Genomic DNA, 21,080 nt, shown 5'->3' on the forward strand with positions numbered 1-21,080 from the left:
ATAAATGGTGTGAAATAGAGGTCCAACTTCATTCTTTTTTTTGTGGATATCCAATTGCCCCAGCACCATTTGTTGAAAATATTATTCTTTCCTTCATTGAAGTGTCTTGACACCCTTGTATGAAAAAATTGTTAACCATAGGAAAAGGTTTTAAGATGGAAAGTGGTGTGATCTGATTCATATTTGAGAAGAATCAATCTCTCTGAAGAATGAGTTATAAAGAGGCAAAAAGGGAAGTAGAGAGATCAGCTGGGAAGCTGTTATAATAATCCCAGTTAGAGTCCAGTGGTGGCCTAGTCTAGTGGTAGTGAAGGAGATGGAGAATTTGTAAAATTTCAAGATTATACTTTGGAGAGAGCATTGACTCAACCAAATTTCCTTTTTTGCTACTTTTCCACTTGTCCCTATGACAACCATCATTTCTACTTTCCCTTGGTATATTTTCTTTCAGATGGTCTTGAGAATTTTTCCTGTTTCTGGATGTCTTTTTTTTTTTTTTAACTTTACTTTGATGTTCTTATTTCCTATTTTTCTGATAAGCCTCAACTTTCCATTACTAAAACTACAAACTTATTTGTGTCTACATCTATCGTTTCCTCCTTTACTATTTCCTTAATTCTCTCAGTTCTCTGGGGAGGTGGAAACCTCTTTTACCTTTACCAATTATTTTCTCTATCTCTTCTGTCTTCAACATCTCCCCTTCTACAAGCATTGTCCCAGTAGACGTAAATGTTCGTAGCTGTATCCTGTCTTTTTTTGAAGTTAGGTTTGATGAACTGTAATTTACATATGGTAAAATTCCCCTTGTTTAATGCATAAGTTTAACGTCAGTGAGTTTTGACAAATCTATAGTTGTGAAAGCACCACCATAGTCAAGAAATAGAACATTTCATCTTTTCAGAAAGTTCCCTCATGCACCTTTGCAGTCAATCCCTGCCCTCCTTCCTCAGCCCTGGCAACTCTTGATCTCATTTCTGTCCCTGTAGTTTTGCTTTTTCTAGAATGTAGTATAATGGAGACATACAGTATATGATCTTTTATGATTGGGTTCTTTCACTTGGCATAATACTTTTGAAACTCATCCATATTATTATACATCTCAGTAGTTTTTTCATTTTATCGTAAAGTAATAGTCCATTGTATGGTTGTACCATTGTATGAATTCCATTATCCATCTCCTGATGTCCTTTTAGGTTCTTTACAGTTTCTAGCTATTAGGGATAAAACTGATATAAACGTTCACATACAGGTCTTTGTGTAGACCTATGTTTTCATTTCTCCTGATTGAATATCTAGAAGTAGAATTGTTGTGTTATATAGTAAGTGTATGTTTAACTTTATATGAAACTTGTTAGGCTATTTTCCAAAATGGCTATACCATTTTGCATTCCCCTCAACAGTTTATGAGAGTTCTAGTTGCTCTACATTTCTCACCAATCCTTGGTGTATTTAATTTTAGCAATTCTGGTACATGTGTAGTGGTATCTCACTGTGCTTTTAATTTGCATTTCTCTAATGATTAATGATATTTTCTTGAGCTTATTTATCATCCCTGTATATTATTTGGTGAAGGGTCTAAGTCTTTTGTCCATTTTTTAATTGAGTTGTTACTTATTACTGAGTTCTGCGAGTTCTTTATATGTTGTCAGTACAATCCTTTCTTAGATGAGTGTTTTTAAATATTTTCTCCCAGTCTGTAGCTCATCTTTTCATTTTCTTGGCAGTGTCTTTCAAAGAAAAGGCGATTTTAATTTTGATAAAGTCCAGTTTATCATAGGTTGTGATTCATTATATTTGCTTAATATCTGAGATCACAAAGATTTTTCTTTTGTCTGCTAAATATGGAAGTACAGATGTAAACAAAATATACAAAGGTGTACCTGTCTTCATTTTTTTCCTGTGTTTTCTTCTTATATTTAGATCTGTGATACATTCAAGTTAACTTGTGTGTGTGTGTGTGTGTGTGTGTGTGTGTTTTACTTTGTTTTTTGTTAACAGGTTCATTCTGGTGCTAGTGATAACAGTAGAGCCTAAAATAAAAGCAGTTTTACAGAGTTCTCTGGATGATTGGAATAATCTAGTTGATTGCATGAAAGACACAAATTTTTCATGAAAAGTCGTTTTTTTTCCAGCTATCTTCTAACTTAAATTTTTAATAAAAGAAAATAATAAGTAATCAATAAATAATGAAAACTCCCTATGTATTTTTAATTTTTTTAGGCAAGGATCAAGTTAGTTTTTTTGTAGTCAAGGATCAAGGCTCAGTTTTTTTCATAAGGATTATTCAGTGCCATTTGTTGAAACTACTATGCTCCCTTATTGAATTTTGATACCTTTATTGAAAGTTAATTGAGTATATACATGTGGGTTATGCCATCTTTTAACAAAGACCTCCCTCAACCCAGCATGTCCATTAACTAAAAGTTCATCACTTCTACCTCTTCACAGCCGTTCTTTAAAGAGTGGTCTCGACTCACCATTTCTGCTTCCTCACTTCTTAGTCCTCATTGGATTCTTTCTCTACCATACCATAAAACGGTTCTTGCAAGAATCATGAGTAATCTCTGTTCTGACATCCAGTGGACACTGTTTTGTCTTTGTCTCATGTACCTCTCAGTGGCCTTAGACCTCACTGATCCCTCCCTCCCTTCTCTTTCGGACACTTTCTTCCCTTGACTAATAGAGCATCCCACCATCCTCTTTATTTTTCTTCTGTTTTCCTATTTGTCCCTATGTGTCTACTTTAATAGTTCTTCTTCTTTTGCCTATTTCTTAAATATCAATGTCCCTCAAGATTCTGACCAAAGCCCTTTTTTCTTCTCGTTTTATGCACATTCCTTCCTTATTCCCATCTCATCCCCTGGCTGAAGAATCTCAAATTTATATCTGGCCCAAATCTTTTCTGAGCTTTATGTCTGCATATTTAACTGCCTACCAGGACTGTGAGCTCTATGAAGAAAAGTACCTTGTGTATATGTTGTTCGCATTTGTATTCCCGTCTTTAGCACACAGAACTTCATGACTGTTTGTTGACTGAATGAACAAATGAATACATGAACAAACTGTGCAGTTGATATTATAACATATCTTATAATTCTAGTACAATATTTTAATATTGGCCCTTTTACTGATACTACATATATGGAGTGAGTATATGACTGGGAGAAGTAAATTATTTTTAGAATCACATACTTTGTCTTTGCCATGGCTCAGTTTTCCTGTTACAGTTGGTAGGGAACCTTGGGATGAAGAGATGGGAATGAGATCCTGGGCAGGGGCAGGAAGGAGATGAGAGAGCAAGGAGACATTTCTTCAGGTGTTGCAAACACTATTTCTAAGGTTTTTTAGTTCAATAATTTGCTTCAGGAATTAAATTATGTTGTTTGGGGAATAAAATATTTTAATGGCCCTATTCTGGTTGTGGCTTTAGTTATAATACATTATTTCTCTTTGACTTTTCACCCAAATTTTTCTTAAGTCCCTGTAACATTTTTTTCTTAGCCCTAAAATTATTCTTGAGAGTGATATAGGAAGATGTAAATTGGATAATATAGTTTCTTTTGGATCCAGTATGATGAATATTTTTATGATCTGAGTGTTCACATCAAAGAATGTATATGCTTATTATGGGCTTAGCATTATGCCTGGAGCTTTAGGGGTATTTGGGAAAAATATAAGACACAGTCTTCATTGCTGCCCTCAGGGAGCACACAACTTTAGGGAGGTAAGAGCCACAATCAGCAACTAAACAGCAACACCTATCAAGCAGTTTGTAGTGTCTGTTGCATGTTGCTTGGCAAGAAAAATAGTGTCCTGCCACTAGACATGTATTTTTGGCCTTGCTTGTCACTGTGAGCTGTTCTGAAAGTGTTTAGGATTTCTCTGTAAATGACTTTTTTATTTGTTCTAGAGCATGTGGTCCCTTACATTTTTCTCTCTCTCCTACATTTCAGTGAGCGGTTTTTGGTGAGACTGAACAAGAATGGTGGGCCAAGGAACCCAGAGAAGATAGAACGAATGTGTGCCCTCTTTACCGTATGTGCAAATTCTCTTTCCCTTCTCTGCTGTTGACTCTAACCAGGGGCCTGCTCTGTGGATATTGTCACCCTGGAAATGAGCATTTATTCTTATTTCCCCACACACTGGGGAGAATAGCACTTGATTTATGTTTCTATCAGGTTTTAGTGAATTATTTAAAGAAAACTGAAATTAGCTACAGTTTTTAATTGAATTTTTTATTAAAGAAATATAATCAAGTACCTTTTACTGATGTAGGTTTTATAAGCTATTTAATATAATAGACACTGAGAAAAGTCTTTCTTACTGTTCTTATTCAAGGCCACTGGGAATTTTTCTGATGTGTAAGTATAGTTTCTGTCAAGGGATCCACCAAATTTACAGCTTTGCAGTTTTTTAGTGAGTGCATATAAAAAGAGAAAACTAAATAGTTCTTATCTTTCAAGTACTAAACAGAGGGTCTTGCCTGCTATGATCTGTACTTTAGTTTTTTCTGAAAAACGATGCTGTTACTCATGGTCTCTGAGATCATGGATTCATCAGCCCAGAAAAGGCTTGGTAATCTGCTTATTGGAAAGTGCTAAGCCTCACAATACCACATTGCCTTGTGTATTCTTCATGTTGATTCTGATTTACTAAATTTTTTCTACTGAGTTAAAAAACTATTTATTTGAGTTAATTTATTTGCTGAAGAAGAAAACAGGACTGTGTCACAATTTTAAACCACTTTTGACTATCGTGAATTTTTTGATCTGCTTCATTGATATTGAGATACATCAAGACCTGTTGAGTGCAGGGAGGTGTGATAGTCTCACAATGCTGCCCTTGTGTGAGTTGCGCAATTGATGTGTGAGAGTCAGGTGTCTCAAAATTTACAGTGGGCTTCTTAAACACAAATGGGATTTATCTTGGGATCTGATACGTGACTTTCTCTGAAAGATAAAATTGGATTTGTTTACCTGACTTTTTGTTCGTTTACTACAATTTTGTCTTCCAAAACCTCAAATGATATTACTGCAGAATCAGAAACCACTTTCACAGGGATAGCTTTTATTGAAAATGCTCCAGAAGTACAGAAAGATTTATAAAATTAGCTAAGATGAAATGATGTTTTGTCCATCTTTGAGCTCAGCATTCAAAGTTTAGAAGATAATGCAGGAAGATAGCAGAAAAAGCAGACCCATGATGAAAGTTAGGGGAGTTGAGATGGTTTAGTCTGGGAGGAACAACGCTCTCTCTTTAATAGGAAAAGAACAAGAGAAAGAGTCCAAATTGCCGTTAATGGGATTTAAGTTAGAGTATTGGGTGAGAGCTTCTGAAGTGAGAGTACCTAAACACTGAGGTAGTTCCCTGGGGCCACCTTTCTGAAACAGAATTAGAAAGAAATGAGACACTCGTCTGTTTAGAATGTCTCAGTGACCTTAGGAGGTTTTTCTAGATCCTGGTTCTCTGGTATTATTTGGTTAAAGCAGCAAAAGAATTGTTGGTTCCTTGCTCTTTGGCTTTGTGGGAACAGAGCTGTGTGCATGTGCTATCCTTGAATATGATGAGTGCAGACCTTGTCTCTTGAAAAATGAACTTAATTATGATGATATTTGAATGTAATTACAGTAAATCAAAATTTTCATTATGCAGCATTTTAATTATCTGTATGGGCCCAGAAGCCTAAGCTGTAGCTCCAACTTTATAAATCAGATATGCTCCCAACACTCATAATGTACTCTTTTTTTTTTTGTGAGGAAGATCAGCCCCAAGCTAACACCCGTGCCCATCTTCCTCTACTTTATATGGGATGCCGCCACAGCATGGCTTGACAAGCAGTGCGTCAGTGCGCACCCGGGATCCGAACTGGCAAACCCCGGGCCGCCGCAGCGGAGCTCATGCACTTTACCTCTTGCACCACCGGGTCAGCCCCCATAATGTACTCTTATTCTGCCACAATGAGAAGGCGCAAGGCTGCTAAAAATGCCACTTCTGTGGTTTCCTTTCCAGTACAGCCCTGGATTTTTTTAAAAAAGATCCCAAAAGTGATTTGAGGAATTTTTATAAAGCACACAAGATTTTTGAACAAGATTGTCTTAGCCAGGATTTTCGTGTTTTACTTTAAGCTATATGAAATAATAATTTTGGTGGAACTTGTTTTTATCTTGTTTTATCTAAGACATGAGTTCTTCCTTTGGGCTAAAAGAATTTTCCATGTTGGTATAGATGTGTTACAAAGTTTCAGAGTAATGCAAGAAAATGTAGCCACAGCTGTGGTCAGTGCCAACCTGTTAGCTTACCTAGCATCAGGAAAAGGGGACCATACAAACTGAGCAGTTTTGCAGGATTACTCAAACAGACTTCAGAGCTACATTACAGACAGTCACATTATCCGTGGCACAACCTTGTTCTCTGCAAAGCCTGGTTTTTTCTAACCTTGTTAGATTTCAGAGCTTCCTGTGCAGGAAGGATTTTATCCAAGAAGGAGGTGTTTCATATTTATGAATGTCTAATACAGTAAGGATTTTGCTGACTTTCAAATGATAAACAATGGCTGTGTGTATGAGCATGTGAGAGCATGTCTGTGTATCTACTCATTACTAGGTATCTAGTGTCTCACACACAGTACCTGGCAGATACTAAGTCCTCAATAACGGTTTGTTACATAAATAAACAAATATACGTTTATTTTTTATTATAGTTGTGTGACCAACTCAGAAAATAAATTTGTGCTGTTTTCCCTGTGTTAGTTGGCATTCTATTTTCTATATTTATTTATACTCTTCCACATTTCAAGATAGAATTTTAGGTAGTGATTTCTTGGAATTAAGAATGAACTTGATTATTTGTGTAATAACATCATGTATTATAATATTGCCTCCTTTTCTGCAGCCTAAGTATGAATAAATTGGCTTTGTTTTGTATTTGTAAGTTCCGTTATCTCTACAGAAAAAGGGCAGTCCCGGCACAGGGAAGTAAATTGACTTTTCCATGTTTCACATGGAACATCAGTAACTGAGTCTAAGATGCTGAGCCCTGAATCACTGCCCTGTCTACCCACCAGTAGTAGTTGGGAACCAGCTTCTAGTTATGTAGGACTAGAGGGTACGGTCCAGTAAGTAAATCTAAATTCAAACCGTGCTCACCAGATGATTGGTGAGTGAGTCACCCCTCTTCCCATCTTAGTTTACAGGTCTTGTGATTATTGTAACATAGATAGCCACACTTGGTACTTAGTCTTGAAGAGTTTTTGTTTAGTAACTCTATGGTAACTGTGTTTAACTGTGCACTTATATTTAATAAGATAGCTTTTACATTGAAATTTGACATTGAAATTAAGTGGGACTCACAAATAATAATTTTACTGAAAATATTTTCTTGCACTGATTATCATCATCTTATATTTATTGACCTCAAATAAATACCACAGAGAGTTCTAGGTACCATGTACAACATGGTCAGAAAGAGCCCCTACCCAGCCACTTGGAAAATACCATAAGTTATATTTAAGGCTTCATCCTTTTATTCACTCACACAGAGCCAAGGAAGAGGTCCCGTGCTCTTGTATACAATCCATCTGATTAGTGTTTGGTCAGCTTTGGTAACTGGCTTGAATTCTCTAGGTATATCGGGATTGATAATTGTACTGGTCTTTGATAGTTTGGATTAACACAATCCAAGTATGTAGAAGGAACCATTTCACTTTGAAATGTGTCCAACATTTCAATATCCTTCAGTAATAGGCATGTTTCAATCCCAAAAAGCACAGAAAAATGGTAATCTGCTTTTCAATTTCTATTTGTTATTTAGTAGCCCATCTTAATAAGTTTCAAAATACAGTGCTATTTTAAGGATATCATTTTAAATTCCATTTCTAAATTAAAGGAATTAGTTAAATGGAGCCTGAAACATCCTTTTTCAATATCAAAAGACAATTTTCATGTAAAAATACATCGTTGTGATTCCAGAGATACCAATTTATGTTAAATTATTTTGTAACCTATTTTATTGTAAGCATATTTCATTATTCCATCAAGTATTTGGTGAAATAACCATCTAGAATCTAAAAGTTTCAATTTTACCATTACCCATTACTTTTTAATATCTCCTTTGCTTTCATATGTTCAGGACCACTCTAGAGGGCAGAGCTGGGACTAAGGTGAGACAAGCAAACCACAGGATCCTGAGAGTGAGACCTCCTTAAATTTTGCACCTTACGTGCCTTCCTTGTCTCACCCTAGTCCTAACCCTGCAACAGGGTATAAAAATAAAGCAAACATGGGGACTCGATCTCAAAGCTCATTCAAAATCGTGACTGCCACTTGATTGTCCCTCTTCCTGCTTTATTGAAGAGAGAGAAGCATCTGGAACCAATCAGAAAATGAAAGATTGGAAGGAAATGGAACTAAGGGAACTTTTCCTAGAAGCAAAAGGGAAATCATGGGAACCTGTCTCGTTGAGGACAGAGGTTACTCCATATTCACAACAATGGCTGGGAGTGAGCAGCGAGTTGATAACCTGGTGAAAAGTTTGAAACAGAATATATGTTAAAGGAAGTTTTAGGGGCTGGCCCGGTGGCGTAGTGGTTAAGTGTGCGCACTCCGCTGCCAGGGCCCAGGGTTCAGATCCTGGGCGCGCACTGACACGCAGCTTGTCAAGCTGTGCTGTGGCGGCGTCCCATATAAACTGGAGAAAGATGGACACGGATGTTAGCCCAGGGCCAGTCTTCCTCAGCAAAAAAAAAAGAGGAGGATTGGCGACAGATGTTAGCTCAGGGCTAATCTTCCTCACAAAAAAAAAACAGAAAGTTGTGTTACTTAAGTACAACGTGTTAAATAAAGTATAAATACATACTCATAAACATTTTATTTCAAAATATGTTCTAAACAAATAATTTAATGTATACAATTCTTTTCAAAACCCTAGTTTTAAAAGTTTCTGATTCTGGATCAGATTTGTTTACTTAAAGAAAGCCCCTAACATTTTCCAGATAAAATTGTTTTCAGCTTTATACTTTAGCACAAATGATACATATCTAAATTTAGAAGTGGAGATCAAATTAAACTAAGCTGCTGTGATAGCTGAGTTTGATGTAAATGAATGCATTTTTTTCACTTAAGATCTTTTGCTCCCTATTTGTTGAGGTTTCACTAGACCAAATTAATCTCTTTTCAGGGGAACATATCTAGTGTGTAATAATCATTTGTGGGGCCGGCCCTGTGGCTTAGCGGTTAAGTGCATGCGCTCCGCTGCTGGCAGCCCGGGTTCGGATCCTGGGCGCGCACCGACGCACTTCTCCGGCCATGCTGAGGCCGAGTCCCACATACAGCAACTAGCAGGATGTGCAACTATGACATACAACTATCTACTGGGGCTTTGGGGCAAAAAAAAGGAGGAGGGTTGGCAATAGATGTTAGCTCAGAGCCGGTCTTCCTCAGCAAAAAAATAAGAGGAGGATTAGCACGGATGTTAGCTCAGGGCTGATCTTCCTCACACACACACACAAAAAAATCATTTGTGGGCAGTGGAATAAATGTAAAATTAGTAAGGAATAAACTTTTAGAATTTCAGTCGTTAATGAGCTTTTTGGTATTTTCTCACTTTTTTCTGCATTGAACATTTCTTTTGTTATAAGGTGTTTTCATGTGTTGTTAGAATAAACATGTTAGAATAAACATGGGTAAGGCAATATGAAGATTTCTAATGTGAGAACACTTGTAGATATTTGTTAGTTCTAAAAAAGAGCTGGAAAAATATTGTCAATAAAATAAACTTCCACAGGCATGTAAGATATCCAAACTTTCATTGCATGTACTTTAATCCCCCTCTGCCACCTATAACATATGCTAAAAGTGACAAGAGCAAACCATTATGAGATTCAAAATGAAATTTTAATTATTTTCTGTGTATTCATTACCTTAATTTACTTATTTTTTCTCTTCTCTTAGGATCTGAGCAGCAAAGATATGAAGAGAGATTTATATATAGTTGCACATGTGATACGAATAGGTACTGTCCTCCTTCTCCATTCACATGACTAAGACCAACCCGCCTTGGGATAAGTATCTACTATGTATGAGCTTTGTCTTCTCTCTAGCCCCCTTACCTGTTATGTCAGGTCTCAGGAGTAGAATCCAGCTTGTATTAGAGCTCTCTCTCACTTCTACCCCACTCAAGATGAAAAAAGTGATTTTTGCTACTGTTCTGTGGTTGCTTTGCCCAGCCTTATTTCAAGTTTATGACATAATTTGGAGAGCTGTGACTAACCAAGTCTTCCTCAATATGTTTGGGTTCTGGCATATCTTGTACATTTTTGTCAAAGAATATTTTTTAATGCTTTGCCAACAAAACAACTATTTTTCTGTACTTTTGTTTTTTATTTTGCTGTACCTAATAAAGCATTTGTTGAGGTTCCAGCTTTGTATTTGCAAGTCCCATTACCACTGTGGGCACAGCCTTCGTAAGCAGGAAAAGCAAGCTTTCATCCACTTTCTGAGACTGCTTTCGTTCCCGCAGTGGTTTAGGAGCAGCTTTTGCAGCAGAATTTGGTTAGAAGAATAACACATTGTCCTCCTTATGGTGCATACGTGGTGTTTACCTGGCAGCGAAAACACTAAACTTTGTATCTTTAGTATGCCTAAGAAGTTTATCTGTTAGCACACTAGTTTTTCTAAGAAATTCATGAAACCACTGTTTTATTCTCATATGATTAATAAATGGACTGTTGGTGTTGAGATAGGTAATAAGGATGGTTGATTGAAAGTGGTGCAGGGGAAGAGCCCTGGCCAAAAGCCTGTTTGGCATTCCTCCACATAAATATCCTTGCATCTTTGGATGGCTCCCTTCAGTCCTAAATTAGTCTTCCAATTTAGAGGATCTCTCAGGTGCGTATAGATCTGGCATCCTTGGATGATGATGACAATCAGGTGATGCTGAAGAGGAGTATGGAGTTCACAATCTGACTGGTGTTTTCTACTGTGCCCCAGGCCGGATGCTCCTGAATGACTCAAAGAAGGGTCCTGCTCACCTCCACTACCGGCGACCATATGGCTGTGCGGTCCTAAGCATCCTGGATGTCCTACACTCGCTCACAGAATTAAAGGAAGAAAAGGATTTTGTTCTTAAGGTTTACACGTGAGTAGTGGACATCAGAAATGTTAATGATTTGCAACATAAGACATCCTAGCACTGACCTTGAGAGCAGCAATTCTCGAGCTTTGTGGGACATAGAATCATCAGGATATGTTGGATAGGGAGTTTTTTGAAAATGCAGAGATTTTGATCTAAGGTTTGGGTTGGAGCTTAAGCAGCTGTGTTTTAAATAAGCTTCCCAGGTGATTTTCAAGCAGCTAAATTTGGAACCTTCTGTCCTAAAGTAAAAGTCTGATAGTACACATTTCCTCTTCTATCCAGGATTAACCAACCTTGTTATACATTTACAGAAAAACTAATAATGTAACTTCTCATGTTTTTTGGATATAAAAGAGTCCTCTGTGTCTAATACTTGCCCACCAGCTATTGTAACTGAGCTGGCTACTGATGCAGATTTCTTCCAAGAATGATCACAAGTCATGGTGCCTTATCTTTGAAGAAAAGCCAGTTTTTCTGAGGAGCTGAGGTTTCTCTCTTTACTTCTGCCACCACAGATCTGTACGTCACATCCAACCAGGCATGGCATTATTTTTAGTGTTCATTAGCCAAGAGATCTGCCTTATAGAAACAGTGTGTCTCCTCTTGACTCTTGTTAAACAATAGAAGAAAACAAATAAAGAAAAGAAATAAAGAATCCAGGCATATCATCTGTCTTTGCTTATAGACACTTAGGCATGAGTAGTAGTACTGAAAACATGATCAATGGTGAGTTTAGTGAGTTTTTAAAGCAGTTGTATTTCTAACTGAGAATTTTTTTTAAAAATCTGTCCTCTTTTGGTTTCAACCCAATGTTGTTTTTCCAGATTAAATCTAATACTGCCAATCACCACATTAATATATCTTCACCAAAATATTGTATGGACGTTTTTCTGTATTATCTGTTCTATATGATTGAGTCATAAAATGAACTTAATTCATAATTACACTTAATTTGGGCCTTTGTATAATCAACCACATTTTATTAATTTCAAAATAAAAGCCCAGATTTCCATATTACCTATTTTGCCTTAAGCTCTGTTCTGTTCAGAGTTGTGTACTTCATTTGAAATAGTAACTTACAAAGGAAATTTTGGCAGGTTTTTTCTTCCTTTCATGTATCAGTCACAGACTTTCTCCATATACCAATTCTCTTCATTGATGGATGGTGGGGCCTGCTTCTTAATACACCTTTCTCCCTTTAAAAAGGACTAAACAGGGGGCCGGCCCCATGGCCTAGTGGTTAAATTCGGCATGCTCTGCTTCAGCAGCCTGGGTTTGGTTCCTGGGCGCAGACCTACACCACTCATCGGTGTCCATGCTGTGGCGGCGACCCACATACTAAATAGGGGAAGATTAGCACAGATGTTAGTTCAGGGTGAATCTTCCTTGGCAAAAAAAAAAAAGTATTAATAAAAATAAAAAGGACTAAACAGGATTGGTTTCAAGATGGCAGCCTAGGCAGACTCTGAACTCACCTCCTCCCTTGGACACAACAGACTTACAACAACTCTTGGAACAATTACTCCTGAGAGAGAACAGAAAACTGGATAAGAGGCAACACATGACAGTCCTGACTGAGGTGGAAGAAACAGAAATTCCCTTTTGGAGAGAAAAAAAGCCACCTTTGCAAGTTGCAGCGCTTCATGGGCGCCTGGGAGCAATCCTAAGGTACGCAGCCTTCCCTGGAGGAGTGGGGGATCTGAGCAGGGGAGCGTTGCTGCTATAAGCATTCTTTGGACCCAGCACAACGGAAAGGAGTGTCATAATATCTGGCGTTCCTGGCTACTAACATCAACAGCGAATACTCCCAGAAAAGCTGTGCGTAAGGGGGAACAAAAAACAAAAAAACAAAAAAACCCAGCTCTTAAAGGGCCAACACACAAATTCACCCTTTTCCGAGAGCAACCAAAAATCACCAGAAAGAAAGGTGCACAGTCCTTTGCTGAAAAGAGGCTCATCAGATAGGCCCTGGGTGCAGCTCGGTGAGAGGTGAGACCTCTCCAGGGACTGAGACGTTGTCGGCATCCATTGTTGTGACCTGCTACAGGTGTGCTGACGTACCTCTCAGCCCAGGGTCTGCCCCACCCACTATAGCACTGATTTAATTTAACCTCACCCACAGCAAGCAGCCTGCCCTAGGGATTGGCCCCACCCAACAACAAGCCCTGGGGCAACTTGTGGGCCTGCATAAGCTAGGTGCCTGGATTTCTGCAGCTGGGCAAGTGGGTTCACCTCTGCGAGGCAGGGCCTGCACGAGGAGCAGGTGGAGTGTGTGGGGCCTTGGTGGAGTGTGTAGGGCCTCTGCCTTGGGGCAGCTGGGTCCGCTTCAGGGGCTCAGGATGCATGCATCAGGCAGGACTGTGTTGACGATATGTGTGGCCCTATAGGTGGTGGAACTTGTCAGCTGCAGACACTTGTTCTTCTCAAACAACCACATAGGGGATCAGCCCCACCTTCCAGAGGCTGAAACAATGGGATACACCCCTGCCTGTGGCCAGACCCACCCAGCTGCAATCCTGAGAGAGCTGACAAGAGCCAAATAGGAATGGTGCATACAGCACTTGTAAGGCCCTGAGCCTAACAATCAGCCATGCTGGGGGCTGGCTCATTTAACAGAAAAACTGCAACAGGAATGTGCTATTAGACCTTGCAGCCAACTGTGCTGGGGCTCGCCAAACCCGAGAAAGAGAAAAAAAGGACATAGCAGCCACACACAGCTGAGCATTACAACCAGACGGCGAGGGGGACAACTCAGCCTCCCTGGGCACCTCCAGCAAGAACAACCTTGCTACAACAGAAGGACACATGTAGCCCACAAAGGGGACACTCCTGTAACATTTGGTACTGGTGACGAGAGGGAAGCACACAGCCGAGCCTCATAAAACACCTCTTACATCAGGTCACCTCTCCAAGATCAGGAGATGTAGCTGACCTACCTAATACATAGATACAAGCACAGAAAAAGAACAAAACGAGGAGGCAAGGGAATATGTTCCAAGTAAGGGAACAGGACAAAACCCCAGAGAAACAGCTAAATGAAACAGAAATGAGCAATCTACCTGACACAGAGTTCAAACAAAGAGTAATAAGGATGCTGACTGATCTTGGGAGAAGAATGGATGAACTCAGTGAGAACATCAACAAAGAAATGGAAAATATAAAGAATAACCAATCAAAAATGAAGAATACAAGGGGCCGGCCCGGTGGCGCAAGCGGTTAAGTGCGCGCGCTCGGCTGCGGCGGCCCGGGGTTCGCTGGTTCGGATCCCGGGCGCACACCGACACACTGCTTGGTAAGCCATGCTGTGGCGGCGTCCCATATAAAGTGGAGGAAGATGGGCACCGATGTTAGCCCAGGGCCGTCTTCCTCAGCAAAAAAGGAGGAGGATTGGCGGATGTTAGCTCAGGGCTGATCTCCTCACACGCAAAAAAAAAAAAAAAAAAAAAAAAATGAAGAATACAATATTGGAAAGGAAAAATTCGCTAGAGGGACTCAAAAGCAGAGGAGATGGTACAGAAGAATGGATCAGCAAGCTGGACGAAAGACTAGAGGAAATCACCCAAGCTGAACACGTAAAGGAAAAGAGAATTAAAAAGAGGAGGATGGTCTAAGGGACCTATGGGACAACATCAAGCACACTAACATCCGTGTTATATAGGTGTCCCAGAAGGAGAAGAGAGAGACAAAGGGGCAGAGAATCTATTTGAAGAAATAATAGCTGAAAACTTTCCTAACCTAAGGAAGGAAACAGATGTCCAGGTACAGGAAGCACAGAGAGCACCAAACAAGGTAAACCCAAAGAGGCCCACACTGAGACACATTATAATTAAAATGACAAGAATTAAAGATAAAGAGAGAATCCTAAAAGCCTCAAGAGAAAGGCAACAAGTTACATACAAAGGAAACCCCATAAGGCTATCAGCTGACTTCTCAGCAGAAATCTTACAAGCTAGAAGACAGTGCCATGATATATTTAAAGTGCTGAAAGGAAAAAACCTACAGCCAAGAATACTCTACCTGGCAAGGTTATCATTCAGAAGGGAAGGAGAGATAAAGAGTTTCCCAGATGAGCAAAAACTAAAGGAGTTTATCACCAAGAAACCAGTCCTACAAGAAATGCTAAAATAAGGGGGAAAGAGAAGGCCACAGATAGGAAAAAATTATCTATTTCCATGATAAGAGGGTAATGGATACAAAAACACAAACGAGTTTAGATGTGATATCAAAAACATAAAATGTGGGAGGAGGGGAATAAAAGAGTAGAGCTTTTAGAAAGAGGTCAAACTAAAGAGACCATCAACTTAATATAGATTGCTGTATACAGGTTATTATATATGAACCTCATGGTAATCACAAACCAGAAACCTATAATAAATACACAAAAAACTAAGAGAAAGGAACCCAAACAGAATACTAAAGAAAGCCGTCAAACCACAAGGGAAGAGAGCAAGAGAACAAGAAAGGAACAGAGAAGAACTACTAAAACACCCAGAAGAAAAGTAAAAAAATGGCAAATAAGTACATACTTATCAATAGCTACTTCAAATGTCAATGGACTAAATGCCCCAATCAAAGGGCATAGGGTGGCTGACTGGATAAACAAACAAGACCCATATATATATGCTGCATACAAGAGACACACTTCAGACCTAAAGACACTCACAAACTGAAAGTGAAGGCATGGAGAAAGATACTCCACGCAAATGGCAATGAAAAGAAAGCTAGGGTCGCGAAACTTGTATCAGACAAAATAGACTTTAAAACAAAACCCGTAAACAAGAGACAAAGAAGGGCACTACATAATGACAAAGGGAACAATATCCCAACAAGAGGGTATAACACTTGTAAATATCTATGCACCCAACATAGGAGCACCTAAATATATAAAGCAGTTACTAACAGACATAAAAGGAGAAATACGCAGTAACGCAATAATAGTAGGGGACTTGAACACTCCACTGACACCAATGGATAGATCATCCAAACAGAAGATCAGTAAGGAAACACTGGCCTTAAACGACACACCAGACCAGACGGGCCTAGTAGATATGCAGAACATTCCATCCCAAAACCGAAGAATACACATTCTTTTCAAATGCACATGGAACATTCTCCAGGATTGATCACATATTAGGCCACAAAACAAGTCTCAGTAAATTTAAGAAGACTGAAATAATACCAGGCATCTTTTCTGACCACAACGGTATGAGACTAGAAATCAGCTACAGGAAGATAATCAGAAAAGCCACAAAAATGTGGAGATTAAACAAAATGCTACTGAACACTGACTGGGTCAATGAGGAAATCAAAGGAGAAATCAAAAAATACCTGGAGACAAATGAAAATGAAAATACGACATCCCAGAATTTATGGGATACGGCAAAAGCGGTTCTAAGAGGGAAGTTTATAGCAACAGAGGCCTACCTCAACAAACAAGAAAAATCTCAAATAAACAATCTAACAGTGCACCTAAAGGAACTGGAAAAAGAACAACAAACAAAGCCCCAAATCAGTAGAAGGAGGGAAATAATAAAAATCAGAGCAGAAATAAATAAAATAGGGACTTAAAAAACATAGAAAACATCAGTGAAACCAAGAGCTGGTTCTTTGAAGATTAAAAAGTTGACAAACCTTTAGCTAGACTCACCAAGAAAAAAAGAGAGAAGGCTCAAATAAGTAAAATCAGAAGTGAAAGAGGAGAAATTACAACGGACACCTCAGAAATACAAAAGATTAAAAGAGAATACTATGAAAGGCGATATGCCAACAAATTGGATAATCTAGAAGAAATGGATAAATTCTTAGAATCATACAACCTTCCAAAACTGAATCAAGAAGAAGTAGAGAATTTGAATAGACCAATCACCAGTAAGGAGATTGAAACAATAATCAAAAACCTCCCCCAAAATAAAAGTCCAGGACCAGACAGCTTCCCTGGTGAAATCTACCAAACATTCAAAGAAGACTTAATACTTATCCTTCTCAAACTCTTCCGAAAAATTGAAGAGGAGGGGACGCTTCCTAACTCATTCTATGAAGCCAACATTACCCTGATACCAAAAACAGACAAGGACAACACAAAAAAAGAAAATTACAGGCCAATATCGCTGATGAACTTCGATGCAAAAGTCCTCAGCAAAATACTAGCAAATTGAATACAACAATACCCATTAAAAAGATCAGACACCGTGATCAGGCGGGATTTATTCCAGGGATGCAGGGATGGTTCAGCATCCTCAAATCAATCAACGTGATACACCACATTAACAAAAGAAAGAATAAAAATCACACAATCGTCTCAACAGATGTAGAGAAGGCATCTGACAAGACACAGCATCCATTTATGATAAAAACCCTAAATAAAATGGGTACAGAAGGAAAGTACCTCGACATAATAAAGCCCATAGATGACACACCCACAGCTAATATCATTCTCAATGGTGAGAAACTGAAAGCTGTCCCTCTAAGAACAAGAACCAGACAAGGATGCCCACTGTCACCACTCCTACTTAACATAGTATTGGAAGTCCTAGCCAGAGCAATCAGGCAAGAAAAAGAAATAAAAGGGATCCACATTGGAAAGGAAGAAGTGAAACTGTCACTATTTGTAGATGACGTGATTTTATATATGGAAAACCCTAAAGAATCCACCAAACGACTTGTAGAAATAATAAATGAATACGGTGAAGTTGCAGGATACAAAATCAACATACAAAAATCAGCTGCGTTTCTATACACTAACAACGAAGTAGCAGAGAGAGAAATTAAGAATACAATCCCATTTACAATTGCAACAAAAAGAATAAAATACCTAGGAATAAACTTAACCACAGAGGTGAAAGATCTGTACACTGAAAACTATAAACCATTGTTGAAAGAAATTGAAGAAGACACAAAGAAACGGACAGATATTCCGTGCTCTTGGATTGTAAGAATTAACATAGTTAAAATGTCCATACTTCCTAAAGCAATCTGTAGATATAACGCAATCCCTATCAAAGTTCCCATGACATTTTCACAGAAAATAGAACGAAGAATCCTAAAATGTGTATGGAACAACAAAAGACCCCAAATAGCGAAAGGCATCCTGAGAAAAAAGAACAAAGCTGGAAGTTGCATACTCCCTGATTTCAAAATATACTACAAAGCTATAGTAACCAAAACAGCATGGTACTGGCACAAAAACAGACACATAGATCAAGATAACAGCATCGAGAGCCCAGAAATAAATCCACACATCTATGGACAGCTAATTTTTGACAAGGGAGCCAAGACCATACAATGGAGAAAGGAAAGTCTCTTCAGTAAATGGTGTTCGGAAAACTGGACAGCCACGTGCAAAAGAATGAAAGCAGACCATTATCTTACACCATAGACAAAAATTAACTCAAAATGGATTAAAGATTTGAATGTAAGGCCTGAAATCATGAAACTTCTAGAAGAAAACATAGGCAGTACGCTCTTTGACATTGGTCTTAGCAGCATCTTTTCAAGTACCGTGTCTGACCGGGCAAGGGAAACAACAGAAAAAATAAACAAATGGGACTACATCAAACTAAAAAGCTGCTGCACAGCAAAGGAAACCGTCAACAAAATGAAAAGACAACCTAACAATTGTGAGAAGATATTTGCAAACCAGGTATCTGATAAAGCGTTAATATCCAAAATATAAAGAACTCATACATCTCAACAACAAAAAAACTAACAACCCAGTTAAAAAATGGGCAAAGGACCTGAACAGACATTTCTCCAAAGAAGGTATACAGATGGCCAACAGGCACATGAAAAGATGTTCAACATCAGTAACTATCAGGGAAATGCAGATCAAAACTACAATGAGATATCACCTCACTCTCGTCAGAATGGCTATAATTAACAAGACAGGAAACAACAAGCGTTGAAGAGGATGCGGAGAGAAGGGAACTCTCATACACTGCTGGTGGAGTGCAAACTGGTGCAGCCACTATAGAAAACAGTATGGGGATTCCTCAAAAAATTAAGAATAGAACTGCCATACGATCCAGCTAGTCCATTGCTGGGCTTTTATCCAAAGAACATGAAAACACAAATGGGTAAAGATACACGCACCCCTGTTCACTGCAGCATTATTCACAATAGCCGAGACTTGGAAGCAACCTAGGTGCCCATCAAGGGATAAATGGATAAAGAAGATGTGCTATATATACACAATGGAACACTACTTAGCCATAAAAAATGATGAAACCCCGCCATCTTTGACAACATGGATGGACCTTGAGGGTATAATGCTAAACAAAGTAAGTCAGAGGGAGAAAGTCAAATACCATATGATCTCACTCATAAGTAGAAGATAAAAACAACAACAAACAGTCACATAGAGACAGAGATTGGATTGGTGGTTACCAGAGGGGAAGGGGATCGAGGAGAGGGCGAAAGAGGTGATTAGGCACATGTGTGTGGTGATAGATTGTAATTACTCTTTTTTTTTTTGTTTTGTTTTGGTTTTTTTTTGTTTGTTTATTGCAGTAACATTGGTTTATAACATTGTAAAAGTTTCAGGTGTACATCATTGTACTTCTATTTCTGCATAGATTACATCATGTTCACCACCAAAATACTAATTACAACCCATCACCACACACATGTACCGAATTATCCCTTTCACCCTCCTCCCTCCCCCCTTCCCCTCTGGTAACCACCAATCCAATCTCTGTCCCTATGTGTTTGTTTATTGTTGTTATTATCTACTACTTAATGAAGGAAATCATACGATATTTGACCTTTAGTAGTGAACATGATGTAATCTACACAGAAATTGGAATATAATGATGTACACCTGAAATTTATATTATGTTTAAACCTATGTTACGGCAGTAAAAAAAAAAAAATAGGGCGTTGACTCATTGATGTGTAGTAACGTCACTAAAGTTGCTAAAGATAAGAAATTTAAAAATAGAGTAGAGTATAATACAGTGAACTAAACAGAAATTAGAAATCATTGTCAATATCATCTTACTCCACTCTGTGTTTTCCAAAGTCAAGGGGTTTATAGATAACACTCCATAATTGCATCTCTTTACATGTATCAGCTTTTCCTTGCTTCAGTGCAAATTCTCATTGTGGATAGGGGCTTGCACAGCATCCCTCTTGAAGTTGTACTCTCAGGCTTAATAGTTCTGATTGCTTCTAAAACAACAGATTTCAGTACCAACATGTCACTTTGCAAGAAGTGGGATTCCTGTGTAGCTTTTTCTTAGCTCCTTCCTATGAGGTGTGCCTAATATATTAGTTCTAAAAAGCCAAAGAAAGATATTTTTATAGAGAAGATAGTTTTAAAAAACATTTTTTGAAGAACTAATATAGTTAAAATGTGGGATAATTTTTCCCCTTGAAAATATTAATAGACTTTCAAACAGACTTCCAACTGCATATTCGTGAAATTGATTTTGTGTACTCTATGGAATTCCTCTAGGATTAGTGTTTAAATCCATGTGAGCACGGTGAATCCAGCCCTCAGGAGAAGCAACATTTTCCAGTAAGTTTCAGGGGACATATTTGTTAGACTGAATTGGAAGCTTAAAGGGTTTGCTAATTGCTACCGATAGTGCTTTAGCCTTTCTTAGACAGGATTTTGCAAGGATAAAAACCTCTTGTATAGTTTTAATCAGTGAGTTGGCAAACTATCTCATTAGTTGTTGACATTCTCATCGTTTCTTTGATTATTTAGAGTCGGCCTCAACCAGAGAAGTATATCTCTTCCCATGGTTACTGCTCTGGCTTTATAGATGTTGTTTAATGTGTGTGTATTGGAAGGTACAACATCCTTTTAAGAAAATCTCAACAAGAAGCCAAGGCATGAGAACTAGGTCACTTCCTGATGCGCCAAAAGCCTTAAAAATCACACATAAATAACCACTATGCAGTTCAGTCTGGTATAGATATCATATCTTTCGTCTTGGCCAGAGGGGCAA

General features: G+C 38.4%; 1 protein-coding gene across 1 annotated transcript in view; it reads left to right on the forward strand.

Moving 5' to 3' along the window:
- The window catches only part of DOCK3 (dedicator of cytokinesis 3), a 460,033-nt gene that overhangs the window by 304,151 nt on the left and 134,802 nt on the right, over positions 1-21,080 (forward strand). The window contains exons 10-12 of the mRNA XM_058559633.1: positions 3,954-4,035; positions 9,948-10,008; positions 10,986-11,133. Coding sequence (XP_058415616.1) covers positions 3,954-4,035; positions 9,948-10,008; positions 10,986-11,133 — 291 coding nt within the window. The remainder of the gene's footprint in view (positions 1-3,953; positions 4,036-9,947; positions 10,009-10,985; positions 11,134-21,080) is intronic.

This window comes from Diceros bicornis, chromosome 2 (assembly GCF_020826845.1).
Source record: "Diceros bicornis minor isolate mBicDic1 chromosome 2, mDicBic1.mat.cur, whole genome shotgun sequence".
NCBI classification, from domain to species: domain Eukaryota; kingdom Metazoa; phylum Chordata; class Mammalia; order Perissodactyla; family Rhinocerotidae; genus Diceros; species Diceros bicornis.